We start from the raw sequence: 18,056 nt of genomic DNA, 5'->3' as shown, positions 1-18,056 counted from the left end.
TCTTGTTTTTCCATATGAAGTTGAGAATTTTTCTTTCAAGGTCTGTAGAGAATTGTGTTGGTATTTTGATGGGAATTACATTGAATCTGTAGATTGATTTTGGCAGAATGTCCATTTTCACTATGTTAATCCTACTGATCCATTAGCATGGGAGATCTTTCCATCTTCTGATATCTTCTTTAATTTCTTTCTTCAGAGACTTGAAGCTTTTCAGTGGACGTGGAGAGGGGCATGGGAGGAGATGAGGGAGGGAGGGTGGGATGTGGAGGAAATGAAGGAGAGGGCTACACCTGGGATACAAATTAATAATGAATAAACTAATGAATAAATGAATAAACAAATGAATAAACTAATTAATATAAAAAATTAAAATTAAAAAAATTTCAAAACTTCCTATAATAAATAGGTCTAATAGCAAAAAAAAAATTTAAATGAACACAGAAAGCAAATAATGAATGTTATCAAGTAATATAAATATTTTTACTTAAACAAATGTTGCCTGCTCTGTTGGAACTGTACATTCAAATATTTATATGCCACCTTTCCTCTCTTCCAGTAGTAAACACCATCAAGATGTGTGTAGCTACTTTCTCAGAGTTGAAATGTTCCCTTCTGAGGACTCTGGCTAAGATGTTCAATCCCCATTCAGAAAGGCAAAGAGGATGGACATTGGAGGAGGGAGAAAACAGGGAATAGGACAGGAGCTTACCACAGAGGGCCTCTGAAAGGCCCTACCCTGTTGAGTATCAAAGCAGATGTTGAGACTCATAGCCAAACTTTGGGCAGAGTGCAGGGAATCTTATAAAAGAAGTGGAAGATAGTAAGACCTGGAGAGGACAGGAGCTCCACAACGACAGTTATAGATCCTTAAAGTCTGGGCACAGGGTTTTTTTCTGAAACTGACACTCCAGCCAAGGACCACTCATGGAGATGGCCTGGAACCCCTGCACAGAGGTAGCCTATGGCAGTTCAGTATCCAAGTGGCCTCTATAGTAATGGGGACAGGTACTGTCTCTGACAGGAACTGAGTGGCCTGCTCTTTGATCATCTCCCCCTGAGGGAGGAGCAGCCTTAGCAGGCCACAGAAGAAGACAATGCAGCCACTCCTGATGAGACCTGATAGACTAGGGTCAGAGGGAAGGGGAGGAGGACCTCCCTTTTCAGTGGACTGGGAGAAAGACACAGGTGGGGAAGAGGGAGGGTAGGATTGGGGGGGGGTGTAGGGAGGAAGGTACAGGGGGGATACAAAGCGAATAAACTGTAATTAATAAAAAATAATTAAAAAATAATTGTTCCCTTCTATAGAGAGGTTCAGAAAGTAAACGAAACTGAAAAAAACGTGGAAAGTGCATAAAACTCACAAGTCTCGGGAAGTTCCTGACATTCAGAAGATTCGAATACAAGACCTCTCCTAAGACATCCTGGGTAAAAAGGATTGCTGTTGAGACATTCCAATTACTCAGGCTCCCAGAAAATTGTCCAGAGAGCTTAGGGAAACAACATGAGTTTCCACCCATGCTGATGTGGGCTTTGGGGGATGCAGCTACATTTGAATAAACCCATGCTCCTGTGCATAACCCTCACCTTCATTCACATCAGCAACAATAATAACTTATTGGTTCTCTAAAGTAGACTTAGACATAATCATTTGTTTGGTCTGTCATCAGTGCCCTATGCCGTGTGAAGCAACATTGTTCATGTCCCCTCAGGAAAAGTCACACAGCACAATGGCACTTGGCTAGGGGCCAACAGTTCAGAGAGTTGGGCAAGAGGGATTGCATCATTCCACAATGAGTATAGGACTTGTAACTACTTGCTTATGTACTGGAAGAATTTGAAGTTGTGCATTTCTTGAAATTAGAATTGTAATTTTTTTAATTTGCCTTGCTTTGCTTCAAATGATATTTTGTCTTATATCTAAAATAACTTTCTTTTCTCTCTCTCTCTCCCTCTCTCTTTCTCCCTCCTCCTCAGTTTCTCTCCTTCTCTCTCTTTCTGGGGTTCCCCTTCTCTCCTACACCTCCTTTCTCTCTTCCCTCTTCCCCTTAATAAATTTCCTTCTTTAAAAAAATAAACTTTCTTGTAACTGATGTATATATAATGAGGGTTTTTTTCTTTTTATTTTATTGAAATAGATTTCTTTTCATATACCATATTCTGACTATAGTTTCCCCTCTCTCTCCTTCCAGTTCTACTCCACCTTTCCTCCAATCTGGATCCACGCCCTTTCTGTGTTTCTTTAGAAAACAAACAGGGGCCTGAGCGGTGAGGGTACACACCTTTGACCCCAGCACTTGGGAGACAGAGTTTGAAGCCAGTCTAGTCTACAGAGTGATCTTCAGGACAGTCAAAGCTACACTAAGAAACCCTGTCTCAAAACAAAACAGAACAAGCAGGCTTCTAAGAGGTGGTAATAAAATATAATATAATAAGACAAAACACAAACTAACACATCAGATTGGAACAAAACAAACAGAAGAAAAAAAGCCCCCCAAAGCAGATATTGTCACAGAAGACCACTCATTCACATACTCAAAAATCCCATTAAAATACAAAACTGAAAGCCACAAGAACCGGAAGGGGTGGTGGCCCATGCCTTTAATCCCAGCAGAGGTATGTAAGTCTATGAGTTCAAGGATAGCCTGGTCTACAGAGTGATTCCAAGACGGCCAACGCTACACAAAGAAACCCTGTCTCAAACAAACAAACAAAATCTCGAAGGTGAAAAAAGGAGAAAAAATAAAAAAGATAAAATTTAAAAAGGAATAGCCCTGACATGATATTTTGAGACATGAAACTTTCAGATATGCTGTTGGGTTTATTTTATGTTAGTCGTCTATGGCTGGGCTTCTGGCCTGCCCTTAGGAGCAGTTTGTCTCCCCAGTGAATCTCCCTTGGAAAAAACTAAATATTTATTTGCAAATGTTTGTCAGTGGGAGAAAGCTTCTGGGTTAGAAGCTTCTCCTTTCTGCTCTAGACCCCCATCTGGTGCAGACCCTTTCAGGCCCTGGGCATGCTGCCTCTGACTCTGTGAGTTCATAAATGCATCTGTCCTGTGTGTTTAGAGGGCCCTGAGCTCTTGCTGCCCTCCATTTCCTCTCGGTCTTGTATTCTTTTCCACCTCCTCTTTCACCGTGTTCCCTGAGCCCTGATGGGAGAGATTTGAAGGATGTCTTTGAGGGCATAGTATTTCAGTGTCTTTTGCTTTCTGCATAATGTCTGCCTGTGGATCTCTGTATCTGATGCAGGATGAAGCTTCTCTGATGATTGCTGAGCAAGGCACTGATCTATGAGTGTAGAAGAATGTCATTTTATTGCAATTTATAGCAATTCATTTTATTGCTACATATACACAGGGAACAGCTAATGTCCACATATAAACAAATATATTCCTGTAACATTTTTCTCTATGGGTCTGTGTTATCTTATTCAGGAAAATTTTTTTTCTAGTTCCATCTGTTGACCTGTGAGTTTCATCATTCCACTTTTTTAAACAGCAAATAAATATTCCATTGTGTAAATGTACCACATTTTTTTTATCCATTTGTCTGTCAAGGGACATCTAGGTTGTTTCCAATTCCTGGCTATTATAAATACAACAGCAATTAATATGGCTGTACACGTGTCCCTGTTGTATAATGAAACACTTTTGAGTATATCCCCAAGAGTGGTATAGCTGAATCTAGAGGTAGATCTATTCCCAGCTTTCTGAGAAACTGCTGCACTGATTTCCAATTTTTAAGTACCCTAAAATTTATAATTTTCAGTTTTATTTATATTAATTGTCATTCATATGGATACAAAAGGAGATGAAAGTTATACAGAGTGTATCCTACACACAATGTGTTTCATAAAAGGAACAGTACTTTTGTCTTCCTTTTAAAATGGTATTATTTTCAACTGGGCAGTGGTGTTGCATATCTTTAATTCCAGCCTTCAGGAGGCAGAGACAGGTAGATCTCTGAGCTCAAGACCAGCCTGGTCTACAGAGTGAATTCCAGGACAGCCCTAGCTACACAGAGAAACCCTTATCACAAACACATGTGAACATGTCCAGCAAACGTGGGAAACACAAAAATTCTCTCAGATTTATTTCTAACTCCAAACAACCAGGATAAAAATGGAATAAATTCACTGATTTATACATTTTTTTAATGGCCTCAATGCTTGCTTGCTCTCTCTTTCTCTCTCTCTCTGTCTTCAAAGTCTAATATTAAAAGAAATCTAAATAAAAGTAAGAAGGAGCTTAGATAGCAACTCATAAGGGAAGCCACCTTGAAGAGACTCCAGTATTCCCAAGGAGTCTCTGAATCACTGTGTAGGTTTGGCTGTCCAGGAACTCACTATAGACTAGGCTGGCCTTGAACTCAGAGATCCTGCTACCTCTACCTTCCACATGCAGGGATCAAAGGCATGTGCCACCATGCCTGGCTGTGACAGTACTTCTATTCAATGGCCTGTGTTGTTGATTTGTACCCTAGAAGGTATTGTCTTAAGAAAGGTCCCAAAGAGCAGACCAATCAGACTATGTCAGAGGCAGTCCCTCTTCCCATTACTATGTAACCCACTTGGACACTGAACTGTCATGTGCTACATCTGTGCAGGGGTTCTAGGTTATCTCCATGAATAGTCCTTGGTTGGAGTATGAGTCTCTGGGAAGTTCCCTGTGTTCAAATTTTCTGGTTCTGTTGTTCACCTTGTGTTGTTCCTGTCCTCTCCAGCTCTTACTATTTCCCACTTCTTTCATAAGATTCCCTGCATTCTGCCCAAAGTTTGCCCATAAGTCTCAGTGTCTGCTTTGATAGTCTGCAGGGCAGAGCCTTTCAGAGGCCCTCTGTGGGAGGCTCCTAACTTGTTTCCTGTTTTCTTCTTCTTCTGATGTCCACCCTCTTTGCCTTTTTGGATGGGGATTGAGCGTTTTAGTCAGGGTCCTCTCTCTTGATTAGTTTCTTTAGATGCACAGATTTTAGTAGGTTTATCCTATGTTATATGTCTATATGAGTAAGTATATACTGTGTATGTCTTTCTGCTTCTGAGACAGCTCACTCAGGATGATCCTTTTCAGGTCCCACCATTTACCTGCAAATTTCATGATTTCCTTATTTTTCATTGCTGAGTAATATTCCATTGTGTAGATGTACCACAATTTCTGCATCCATTCTTCAGTTGAGGGGTATCTGGGCTGTTTTCAGCTTCTGGCTATCACAAATAAAGCTGCTACAAACATGGTTGAGCAAATGTCCTTATTGTGTACTTGAGCCTCTATTGGATATATGCCTAGGAGTGGTATGGCTGGATCCCCCTGAGGGGGGAGCAGCCTTACCAGGCCACAGAAGATGACAATGCAGCCACTCCTGATGTGATCTGATAGACTAATATCAGAAGGAAGGAGAAGAGGACCTCCCCTATCAGTGGACTTGGGGAAGGGCATTCGTGAAGAAGGGGGAGGGAGGGTGGAACCAGGAGGGGAGGAGGGAGGGGCTTATGGGGGGATACAAAGTGAATAAAGTGTAATTAATAAAAATAAAAAAAGAAGGGGGAGGGAGGGTGGGACCGGGAGGGGAGGAGGGAGGGGCTTATGGGGGATACAAAGTGAATAAAGTATAATTAATAAAATTAAATTAAATTTAAAAAAAGAAAAAGAAAAAGAAAAAAAAAAGAAGAAGGGTCCCAAAAGGCCATTCAGGAATACCTTGGCCTTTCCTTGCACTCGCCAATCCTCTCTCTGCCTTCCTATGCAGCTCCCACAGTGTGTCTACAGCTTGGAGTGTGACACGGTTTTTAAGGTCCTAACTTCTCATTTCTACTACAGGCCCAGGGATCCAGACTTCGTCCAGGAGAGGCTGAGCTTCAGAGCAGATTCCAAGAGTTCACTCACTGGTTCTACTTATCTTTTCTCTCTCTCTTTTTCTTTCTTTATTACAATTTACTCACTTTGTATCCCGGCTGTAGACCCCTCCCTCATTTCCTCACAGTCTTACACTCCCTTCCTCTTCTCCTTCTTTGCCAGATCACAGAGGAAGAGGATGCAGCCAGTTCTGATTAGACCTGATAGGAGAGGGACAGATAGGACAGAGGGACTGGTTCTACTTCTTGACAAGTTCTCCCAAAACAGCCTAGAATGAGACATTGTTGCTGTTTTTTTGTTTTGTTTTGTTTTGTTTTAATGTAGATGAGTGCTCTATCAGCATACACACCTGCATGCCAGAAGAGGGCATTATATCACATTATAGATGGCTGTTAGCCACCTTGTGGTTGACTGGGAATTGAACCTGGGACCTCTAGAAGAGCAGCCACTGAGCCATCTCTCCAGCACATGGCAGTTCAGTACCCAAGTGGGTTCCATTGTAATAGGAACAGGGACTGTCTCTGACATGAAATGATTGGCCTACTCTTTAATTACCTTCCCCTGAGGGGGAAGCAGCATTACCAGGCCACAGAAGACAATGCAGCCACTCCTGATGAGACCTAATTGACTAGGATCGGAAGGAAGGAAAAGAAGACTTCCCCTATCAGTGGTATTGGGGAGGAGCTGGCATGCAAAAGGTGGAAGAAGGGAGGGATTGGGATGGGAGGAGGGAGGGAACCACGGGGGGATATAAAGTGAATAAAGTGTAATTAATAAAGAAAAAAATGAAAAAAAAAGACATTGCAATGGGGATTATGACATAGAATAATGTCAATCAATATTCAGGGATTCTGATAGTAGTTGTTTCAATGATACACTTTTTTCTGGGATTCTTAATTGCTTGTTCTGTTGGGCATGAGAATAGCATTTTAAAAAAAAAGAAAAGAAAAGTTCTTTGTCTCTGCTTCCCACAGAGGTAGGCATGAGTGAAGTCTCATGATCCTGCCCCTCTTGGGAGACTCAAGAGCAGACAACTAGATTGAGCCCTCACAATAAAATCTCCTTTCTTGAGGCTTCGGATGCATTTCAAGCAGGAACAAGCATGAGTGTTCTACACTTTCCCCAGAAAATTTTCAGGAATAGGACCCTGTTCCAGTCTCCAGCTGCTTCCCTTTCTGATATCCTTGGATGTTAATGTGTAAATCAACGAGGTTGTATAATTTTACTACAATAATTATTTGAAGTCTTCTTTTTATAAGTTCCTCCAAGACGGCTTGAAGCAGCTCGTCTTTGCTTAACTCTTCATCTGTTATGGCCACTCTTTATTTCCATATCATGATGAAAAATAGATTGTCTCTATGAATATTAAATACACATGATCTTACAAATTGTGAGTAATTTCCATATCATGGGTTTAGATGAAATATGTGGAATATTTTTTCTACTTAACAGGGATTATGGTAGAATATGTTACAGGATGATGTTCCATTTCATTAAAATTAACAAATATGGGTTGTCTTATGAAGGTTCCATTTAATTCCTGTCAGCATTATAAATATACATGTTAAGTTTATGAAAATTTGTTTATCGCATTGGACTATAAAGCCAAATATTAATTTTATGTCTAATACTTATCTCTCATATAACTTTAAAGATATACCCAGGTACTTAGAATGTAGTCAATAAGTAAGCAAGCACATTATATTTTCTGGAGCCTATTGGATGAATTTGGGGAAGGGGAGGGAACTGAGATGTCAGTGGTGTGTAGCAAAATGGGAGAAGGATGAGATCCCCAATGATTATTAAAGTCTTCTGTTTAGTAAATTGTTGTGTTTAATATCTATTTTTTATTTAACTCTTCTATCTCAGAGGAACATTTTTACAACATCTTTATAACATTGCTATCATCAGTCTGTCGGATTTTGTACTCCTACAGTGCTGGGTTCACACAGTGCGTGAACCAGATGATTAACCAGTATTCAAAGTTTAATGAAGAGATAATCCTGAAAGACTGACTTTCAGTTCTTTCTGGCCCATAGTAGTCTCTGTATCTAGAAAAAAAAATCATTTAGTTCATCAATCCTCACTCCATAAGATAACTTAGCAACATCTCTATCTCATCAATATGTAAGAAAGAAAAGTAATTGCTTCTTCCTTGATAGTTGCAAGTAAGCAGCCTTCCTTGGAAATGAGCAACTGAGTAACGATGGCAATGGGATGGCCTCATGGATGCTGCTTCACCCATGCCTGTGACTATAGAACGGATGTGGATAGTTCGTCAAACTTGAGATTCACCTTTTGAAATATGATGTATACCAAGTGCTAATAATTTGTTTATATATAAAATAATGCCTTCCTTCTGAAATGTTTCCTTTAGAGCTTTAGAGTGACCAGATCATTTATCAACCATAGTAGTTTGACAAATTTTTTTTGCTGAAATCATACATACATAGATTAATGTATAATATCATAATAATTCTTTACATTTATACTGGTAAATGGGACATATTTCAAAGTGAAGTGCCTGCAGCCTCTGAAATTTTAATGTTTGATTTCTGCTTGATTGCTCTAATTACATTTAGATACATTGCATAGCTATCAAATGAAAAGTAGTATAAAGATCAATGTATACTAAATTCAAGTGCTTCAGACTTTGTAAACCCTTCAAGTGATTTTATCCCATTTTAAAGATCTCACTTGCCTGTGGGAGAAGGACTGAACTTAGAATAATTAGAGGAGACTTTATTCTAAAAGAAATCAGACCTCTTTAGACAAAAAATTAGCTAGTCATTTATTAATTTCTTTACATTTATTCATTTATTTGCCATTTAAAAACATGTATCAATTGCCAGATACAGATAGCAAGCACACCTGCCCCCCAGCTTTATATGAACAATAGGCTAATGTGCTGAACAGGTCCTAATATATCAAACATGTTTTCAGTATCTCTTTTATGCTATGAAAAAAATTCCAGCCTAGTGTTTTTCTATGCTTCATGTGTTAAAATTTAATTCAGACAGTTTGTCAACCACAGATGAATTTGTTGTATGTAGTTTTCAGTATATAATATTTAGATTACTTTTCTGTCAAAATTATTTGGCCGTTTGAGTATAAGAAAGTAGACATGTCATCTGTTGCCATCACCAAAAGCAAGTCTTTCCCAAGGTCTTGTTTAAAGGGTTTTCATTGGTCCAGTGTCTGGTTCCCAGATATTAGATCCAACTGTGGAAATTTCCTTCAACAATAGCATCATGATATGCCAAATCACAAGAGGATAAGGCATAAATCAAAATGTTTAAATCTTTATTTGAAGTTTAAAATGTAATTGAAATGTCTGTAAAGAATTTTGCTACCTGTATATTCCATCTATACAGAGATACTGGCTCAAGAAAAGGAGTTATTATCTGACAGTTAATGAAGAATATGAAATGAAAGTAAGAAGAGCTAATTGAAAATCATCTTCAGTGACATTATTGATAAGCAGTTACTCAAAGCCATCCTTGTGAACTACAAGACATCCATCAGGTGGCTAGGACCTTTCTTTCAACTGGTTCCCTTGTCCTTTTCCCAGACATCATTTCTCTTGCACTGTCAAATTCTGCCCCTCTTGTCCAAATTCTACACTCCAAACACATTACTTTCCTTCATTTTACACTCTGTCTTCACACACTATCTCCTGAAACTGACTACATATGAATTCTTGTTAAATGCACCCTCCACACTACTGGGAGAATACACGAAGCAGGCTTTCAGGTGACCCCTGTCCGAACGCGCCAGTCCTGTTTTTGCTGATGTTGTCTTATTTCCACCTTCATTTTCAACAGTTGCATGTCTGTTTTATGAGTGTCTTTCTCAGAATAAAATCCTGTCTGTTGTGCCAGTTTCCTTGGTACTGATGTTATTTAAAGTAGAGATTGGCCCAAAGCAATGTCATTCCTCTCACTATTTATGGAAAAGTTGCAACATGTATAATTATTGATGCCAAAAATCAGCCAAAGTTGTTCCAGTTTAAATTGCAAAGGCTTGTGCTTTGGATTTCAAATATAGTGTGTGTTACAAGTATGAGGGATTAGAATAACAACAAAATCAGCCTATCTCTTCCTTATTTTTATTCTATGCCAGTTTTCTTCAGAGAAAACCTAGAAAGAGTGGTCTGAATAAATAGTGAATGAGACATTTGCCTGCAATAGTATGCATATAGGCGCTTACCAAGCCACCTTCCAAATCCTTGGATGTTCATAGGAGCTCAGAGACACTGAGTCTGGGTGGTAATTCATTTGGTGAAACAAAAATTGTCCCTTTTTTTCTGTAATGTGTTGATAATTCTGTGACTTTCCACTTGACTATAGTCAGCAAATTACCAAACATTGGCTATTGTCTAATTTTCAAGGCATCAATGCATATTTTGGATGGATACTCACAAAAAATACGTAGCCACACATCATATATTATTGTTATTAGATATAATTTCCACCACCTCCTTCCTCGCGACTAACATTTCATGTTTTATGTATGCATCTAAACAGTGTCTTGAATTACAGGAAGACCCTGGATTTTCTTACCCATCAAATGTCTACTTGCTGAACATACAACCCAATCATTTTTTTAAAAAGTTACTTTATAATTTTCTTTGAATAAAGTTATAGAAGCACCCTCTAGATTTTAGCTATGACTTAGATGCTTACAGTACCAAACATAAATTCTATCAAATTAATTACTTTTTTCTTTTCTGCTATTATTTGCATTTTTAAAACTCCTTCACTACTTGCTTTGTATTCATTCCAAGTTGGTGTAATGTTTGAATTACAAACCTCAGTAATTCTTTTACATCCTTGCACATGTAAAACTCTGAGACAAACTATGTTTCACATTTGTCCTCTATGGAGGGTTTGCTAGTTCTTAATTGCTTCATTCCAATGATTCTAAGGAAGTAATTACAGGCTATGTATTCCTTTTCCAAAAGTTGGATGTCAGTTAAAACTTTAGTTTATGCACAACTTTTTAATAATCCATCATTAATTTATTAATGAATTCAATATGTCCTATTGATGTTTACTAATAGTTTTTACATGTTGCTAAAATCTAACAGATATGCGAGAAGAACACGTTTAAAAAAATGAGTCTCAGGTCTCTGCATCCTCTTTCACAGTGAAATGGAGGAAAATCAGACAATGGTCACAGAGTTCATCCTGCTGGGATTCTGTCTTGGCCCAAGGATTCATCTAGTTCTTTTTCTACTTTTCTCTCTCTTTTATACTTTCACCATATTGGGGAATGGGATTATCCTTGGAATAATCTGCTTGGACTCCAGACTCTCCACTCCCATGTACTTCTTCCTGTCCCACCTGGCCATTGTTGATATGGCCTATGCCTGCAACACAGTGCCCCAGACACTGGTGAACCTTTTGGATGAGACCAAGCCCATCTCCTTTGCCGGATGCATGACCCAGACTTTTCTCTTCTTGGCTTTTGCACACACTGAATGTGTTCTCCTTGTGGTGATGTCCTATGATCGCTATGTGGCCATCTGCCACCCCCTACACTACACCGTCACCATGAGCTGGAGAGTGTGTGCCATCCTGGCTGCTGTTTCCTGGATATTTAGCTTTCTCCTGGCTCTGGTCCATTTAGTTCTCATCCTGAGGCTGCCCTTCTGTGGACCTCATGAAATCAACCACTTCTTCTGTGAAATCCTGTCTGTCCTCAAGCTGGCCTGTGCTGACACAACACTCAACCAAGTTGTCATCTTTGCCGCCTGTGTGTTCATCTTAGTGGGGCCATTGTGCTTGGTTCTGATCTCCTACACACGCATCCTGATGGCCATCCTGAGGATCCAGTCAGGGGAGGGCCGCAGAAAGGCCTTCTCCACCTGCTCCTCCCACCTCTGTGTGGTTGGGCTCTTCTTTGGCAGCGCCATTGTCATGTACATGGCCCCCAAGTCCCAGCACCCGGAGAAGCAGCAAAAGATCCTGTTCCTTTTTTACAGTTTTTTCAACCCCATGCTGAACCCCCTGATCTACAGCCTGAGGAATGCTGAAGTCAAGGGTGCTCTCAGGAAGGCACTGTGCAAAGAAAGTCACTCCTGGTTGGTGTGATGTTTGGACTACAAGTCTCCATAGTTTCCTCTAATCTTGATTCCCAGTTATGTCCTAAATCCAAGAATGTTCACTGGCATTTGTTATCTGTGTCTAATGATGTAAGATCATAACCTCCTCCTAACCTGCAAGATTAATAATGTTGTATTCCTTGGCTTCTTAAAAGATAAGATTTTGTCAGGCATAATTTTTCTTTCTAGTTGAATCAATTAGCTACAAAATTAAATAACACTTTAATTCATTCTCTGAGTCTCTTTAGTTGAATCTGTTCATAAACCTTTTTAATCTAATTAAATGACCTGACAAACTGCATAAGATTCAGAGGAAAAACAAGCTATATCCAAACCCAGTGACCTTCCCATCCCATCATACACCTGACAGATCCCATAATTACACTCAACCAATCTAGGAATTATGTGAAGATTTTTAAGTGATCATCTATGGCACGTATTACTTTTAAATGAAATTATAGATATGTTATGGGGTTAATTTGTTTAACTGAGTAAAGTAACAGATTTTAAGAATATAGAAACAAGGAGGGAGGAAAATTTTTAAATCCCATAGACAGCTAGGACATGCCTTAAATCCCAGAACTTGGAAATCAGAGGCAGGAGGATCAAGACCAACTTAGGGGATATGGTGAGTTTCAGGACAGCCAGAGGTACACAGAGAGACCCTGTCTCAAAAAAAAAAACAGACAAACAAACAAGATATCAAAGACACTAGAGATGCTATAACTTCATTTATAAATTAAGTTTCCCCTGATTATTTTTGCAGCTAGTGTATAAGAGAACATTGGAACCTTAAATGAGATGAAAATGAGCAACAGATAAAGATTTAGAATTATGAGCTATTGCATATTTTTTAGTCTGCCTATAGATAGAATACATTCTCTTGTCTAAAGCATTGTTCAATACTACGATCTTGGTGACCATCAGACTTGTTCTAAAGAATGTGTGCATTCTTCATTTTGTTGTTAACAGATAATAACTACTATGTATAAATGGAGACATGGAGGCATAATAAACAACCATCTTGCTTAATATCTTAGTAAGTGGCTTTTACTACATATTGGTAGAATTTTACATGGATCATTTTGTTTAGTGATCATAAAAAAAAACATGAAGACCATTCTATTATTGTACTTTCTTGCAAATGTATGTTCTAGAAAGGAATATATTCTTGACTCTTGCTCAGACAATTTGTCTCCAAAGCCCTCTACTTAACCAAATGTAGTTCTATAATCTCATAATGCTCTATCAATATCATTGTTATCAAATAAACTAGACTAGTTATCCTAAGAAAGGACATTTTGTAGTTATCCTAAGTGAAGGATGATATCTTTGTAGTTTAGTGTGTATGATGATAAGCTGATCTGGTATTACAAGGCCTGGTGGAAGAGGGGATCACACTTCAGGGATATTTTCCTGAATGATGACTCCTGTGCACAAGGTTGAAAAATAAAAAGCACTGGGCTTTTAGAGGAATGGGACATTGTTAAGTAAAAAGTAAAGGCTTTTCTCATTGAACACGGAGGCTTAAGTTCAATTAATACCTAAGAACGGAGATATCCTTGACAAATCCTATCTCTCTTCAAAATTAAAATGATGTCCATTGGTTATTGAAAGCATTTTTCCTCTAACTAAAATGTGAAAATGAGGATGTGCTAATAAGGAAGAACTGCAGTGATACAGGAAACACTGCCAGAGGGCAGTAGCAATGAGCAGTCAGTAGAAACAGAATATGAAGAACTTTGAGATGGTGCCACTCCTCACTGTACCATACCTCTGTGCTGAATGAGAATGGATATCTTATAGAATCTTTGGAAACACAGTCCACTAACAAGGCAAAGGCATTCATATTTTTATTACATATTCAAATTTGCCATAACCAGCCAAGTAATAATTGCAGAACAAATACTACCTGAAAGATGGCTGGCTCCCATTCAATTTAAACACAGCCCCTAAACACTGTATTATATGTTACTCCTTTCTACTTCTAAATGTATTTAGTTCTTGCAAAGGTTTCTTCTGATGTGAATTTTGTGGTTTATTGCACCTCACTTAAAGTGACTGCAGAGCAACTCTGAACAATTGAGAAAAGATATTTAATTCTTGATAGAATAGAAATACAGCTGCAAAATTCTGTAATGGAGAGTCTGCCATCAGGGCGGCTCTGTGGGTGTGTGGATTCTCCTATCTCCTAGAAGTGGCTCTCAATATTAGAGGCTGTAATTACTGAGAATGAGGGGCGTGGCACTCTGTGGGTGAAGTTCGCTCTTGAGCCACACAACAGTGGCCCCACAGTATCTCTGGCATGTGGAATGGACTCTCCATCACTGAAATGTAGGACTATTGTTTACTCTTTGCTAGGGAGTATAGAGTCCAGTGTTTCTCAATGAGTGATGTTTTGTGCCTTCAGATCACCTGGGGAACTTGCAGAAATATAAGTTCTAGTTTGGAAGCTCTGAAAGGGATGGAACTCAAAGGCACTCAAATTCTTAACTACATCGCTTCTTTTGTTGACTGGCTGACCCACAAACTGTGCACAGTGAAATCTGGTTCATGGGAAAAGCAAAAGACAAGTGAGACCCACTATATATTACAGAACCTGACAGATATGGTGTCTTTACATACCACGGGGAAGCCTCATTTCCTTTGCCTTCTTGATAATTTTGATAGCAAGGGCTCAATTCGGTTTTAGACTCACTATAGTTTGTTGCTGGTCATTTCATTCACTCACTCATCCATCCATTCATTCATTCATTCATTCATTCATTCATCCATCCATTCAGCCATTCATTTTTTTAGTTCTTCCTATTGTCTCATATGTTTTCCTTGTTTTAGTTTGGTTTTAGTATTATGAGACCAAAAAAAGAACAGTATTGTACTTAATCTGTCTTGTTCCTCACAGCACTGTCTGGGAGCTACATGTTCAGATTCACTGGAGACCAGAGAAAACCAAGGTGGATTCTATACACTCATGTTCTTACACTCAGCACTTAACTATGGATGCTGAGTATATAGTGGCTTCTCATAAATCAAGCAAGCTGATTTTCAGTGGACACCAGACGGAAGTCCTTTGAATGATTCTAACACTTTCTACTAGCAGATAATCTGACCTCATGAGTTAAAGGATCAGTTCACAAGACTGCCCACTTCAGTATTATGTGGGCTTCTGACTAACCATCCACAATTCAAGATTCTAATCACACATCCATGTCTCAGCCTTCTACTGTAATGCCAAGATCACGGGACCCTCAGAGACCACCAGGAGACGACGCGATGCAAGAGCAAGAGAGCTTTATAACGAGTGATCGAACTCAAGACCCAAGTCTCACTGACACAGCCATAAAGAAGTGGGACTTCGAGCCCTGAGTGAGCAAGGCTTTTAAAGGGAAAGACTACAAGCAGGGGGTTTCCATGACAGCAAGCAGAGGTGCACATGTTTCTATGACAGCAAGCAGGGGGGTCCACGCCTTGACGTAAAAGTTAGAGGGGCGAGGTGACTGCCTCTGAGGCACATAATCACAATTTCCTGAGGCATATAATCACAATGGCTATTCTTCTAAACTAGATCTGAAACATTGGGGAGAATTTTCCCAGCCGATTCTCAACCGATTCTCATTGATTATTGCCAGGGAGATTGTCTCTATTTTCTATGAATTATTTATTCTGTGATATTTCCTGGAGGTTGTTGCTAGGAGAGTTAAGTTTATTTTCTGCCAAGTGTACATTCTGTGATATTTCCTGGTACCTCAATTCAGCTCCCAGTCAAGATGGCTCTTTATCTAAAAATGGAGTTATACCCAAGCTAACTTAAATTCTTCACTACGTATTTCTTCAGCTCATATGTCCTCAGTAAAAATGTGACCTCTGTTAAATGTGACCTAATGTTGGCCTCAGTGGGTACCTGTGTTCAGGTCTCCACATACAGACATCCATCCATCCACACAAAAGAAGTTAACTGAATCTTTTTGGACAGTATCTGGGTTTCCACATGCTAACTTGTAATCATTTGGAAACATACTAGTTTCAGCCAAGATCTATTTGTTTTCTGTCTTAATTTTTTTACATGTTTATTTTTTATATAATTTTATGATTTTCTCTGATAAATTTTATAAACTGACATTGCCTCATCTTAGAAAACATGTAATTTATATGATATAATTTCTAAATTTTAATTTGTTATGACATTCTATACTTATATCTTGATTTGATCCAAACTTATTTATGCTTTCCTTTAAAAAATAAAAGAACTTCTAAAGTATCTACATCCTTGATTTCAAGTTGTGCTATAGAGCAACACTAATAAAAACAGCATGGTACTTGCATAAAAACAAACTGGAAGATCAATGGAATCAAACAGAAAACCTAGAAATAAACCCACACACCTATAGACTCCTGATTTTTTTACAAAGAAGCCAAAACCACATAATGGAAAAAAAATTAAGACAGTATCTTCAACAAATGGTGCTGGTCTAACTGGATGTCTACATGTGGAAAATGCAAATAGATCCATACTTATCACCCTGCACAAAACTAAAGTCCAAGTGGATCAGAGACCTCAACATAAAACCAGACACACTAAATCTGTTAGAAGAAAAAGTGGGGAAGAGCCTTGAACTCTTTGGCACAGGAGAAACTTTCCTGGACAGAACACCAAGAGCACAGGCTCTAAAATCAACAATAAATTAATGCTACTTCCGGAACTGAAAATCTTCTGTAAAGCAAAACACACTGTCATCAGAACAAAACGATAGCCTACAAATTGGGAAAGAATCTTCACCAACTCTACATCTGACAGAGGGCTAATCTCCACAATATAAGAAGAACTCAAGAAATTAAACATCAATAAACCAAATAACCCAACTAAAAATGGGGTACAGAGAATTCTCTATAGAGGAATATCGAATGGCAGAGAAGCACTTAAAGAAATGCTCAACATCCATAGTTAGCAGGGAAATGCAAATCAAAACATCTCTCAGATTCCATCTCAAACCCATCAGAATGGCTAAGATCAAAAACTCAAGTGACAGCACATGCTGGAGAGCATGTGGAGAAAGGGGAACCCTCCTCCATTGCTGGTGGGATTGTAAACTTGTACAATCACTTTGGAAATCAATCTGGAGCTTTCTCAGAAAACTGGAAATAGTGCTACCTCAAGACCCAGATATACTGCTCCGGCGCATATATCCGAAAGATGCTCAACCATACAACAAAGACATTTGCTCAACTGTGTTCATAGCAGCTTTATTCATAATAGCCAGATTCTGGAAACAACTTAGATGTTCCTCAGCTGAAGAATGAATACAGAAATCATGGTACATTTACAAAATGGAATACTACTTAGCTATTAAAAACAAGGAAATCATGAAATTTGCAGGCAAATGGTGGGATCTAGAAAAGATCATTCTCAATGAGGTACCCCAGAAACAGAGAAACATGCATGGTATATACTCACTTATAAGTGGTTATTAACCATATTATAAAAGATAAACATACTAAAATTTACAGACCTGAAGAAGCTAAACTACAAGGAGAACCTTAGGGAAGATGCTTAATTCTCATTCAGAACAGAAAACAGGATAGAGACCAGAAGCATTGGAAGAGAGGGAAGAGGACTGAAGCCTACCACAGATGTCCTCTAGAAGACTTCAGTCAGCAGGGGATTGAAGCAGATGGAGAGACTCACAGGCAAACTTTGAAAAGAGAGCAGGGATTCTTCTATGGAAGAAGGGGATATAAAAGGACCCAGAAGGGACAGGAGCCACACAAGGAGACCAACAAGCCAAAAAAAAAAAAAAAAGCAGGGCCCAGGGCAGACTGCAGAGACTGATGCATCAACCAAAGTCCACACATAGAGAGGACCTAGACTTCCTGCTCAGATGTAGCTAATAGACAACTCAGTCTCCGTGTGGTTTCCCTAGTAAGAGAAGAGACAGTCTCTGACATGAACTCGGTTGCCTGTTCCTTGATCACTTCTCCCTGTTAGGGCAGCCTATACAGCCCACAGAGGAAGAGGATCCAGGCAGTCCTGATGAGACCTGATAAGCTAGAGTCAGACAGTAAGGGAGGAGGACTTCCCCAAATGGTGGACTAGGGAAGAGGGAT

The 18,056-nt window shown here is 39.1% G+C and overlaps 1 protein-coding gene across 1 annotated transcript; it reads left to right on the top strand.

Moving 5' to 3' along the window:
• The first annotated feature begins 11,001 nt into the window (after positions 1–11,001).
• On the top strand, positions 11,002–11,943 carry LOC110565772 (olfactory receptor 2A1/2A42-like). The gene has a single exon (XM_021663528.1). The coding sequence runs from the start codon at positions 11,002–11,004 to the stop codon at positions 11,941–11,943; it is 942 nt and encodes a 313-aa protein (XP_021519203.1).
• The last annotated feature ends 6,113 nt before the right edge of the window (positions 11,944–18,056 follow it).

Source organism: Meriones unguiculatus, chromosome 3, assembly GCF_030254825.1.
Source record: "Meriones unguiculatus strain TT.TT164.6M chromosome 3, Bangor_MerUng_6.1, whole genome shotgun sequence".
NCBI lineage: Eukaryota > Metazoa > Chordata > Mammalia > Rodentia > Muridae > Meriones > Meriones unguiculatus.
This window is presented reverse-complemented; position numbering and strand designations above follow the sequence as displayed.

Excerpts from the sequence above, each read along its gene's own strand:
- LOC110565772 (XM_021663528.1), top strand. The coding sequence starts at position 11,002 with ATGGAGGAAAATCAGACAATGGTCACAGAGTTCATCCTGCTGGGATTC.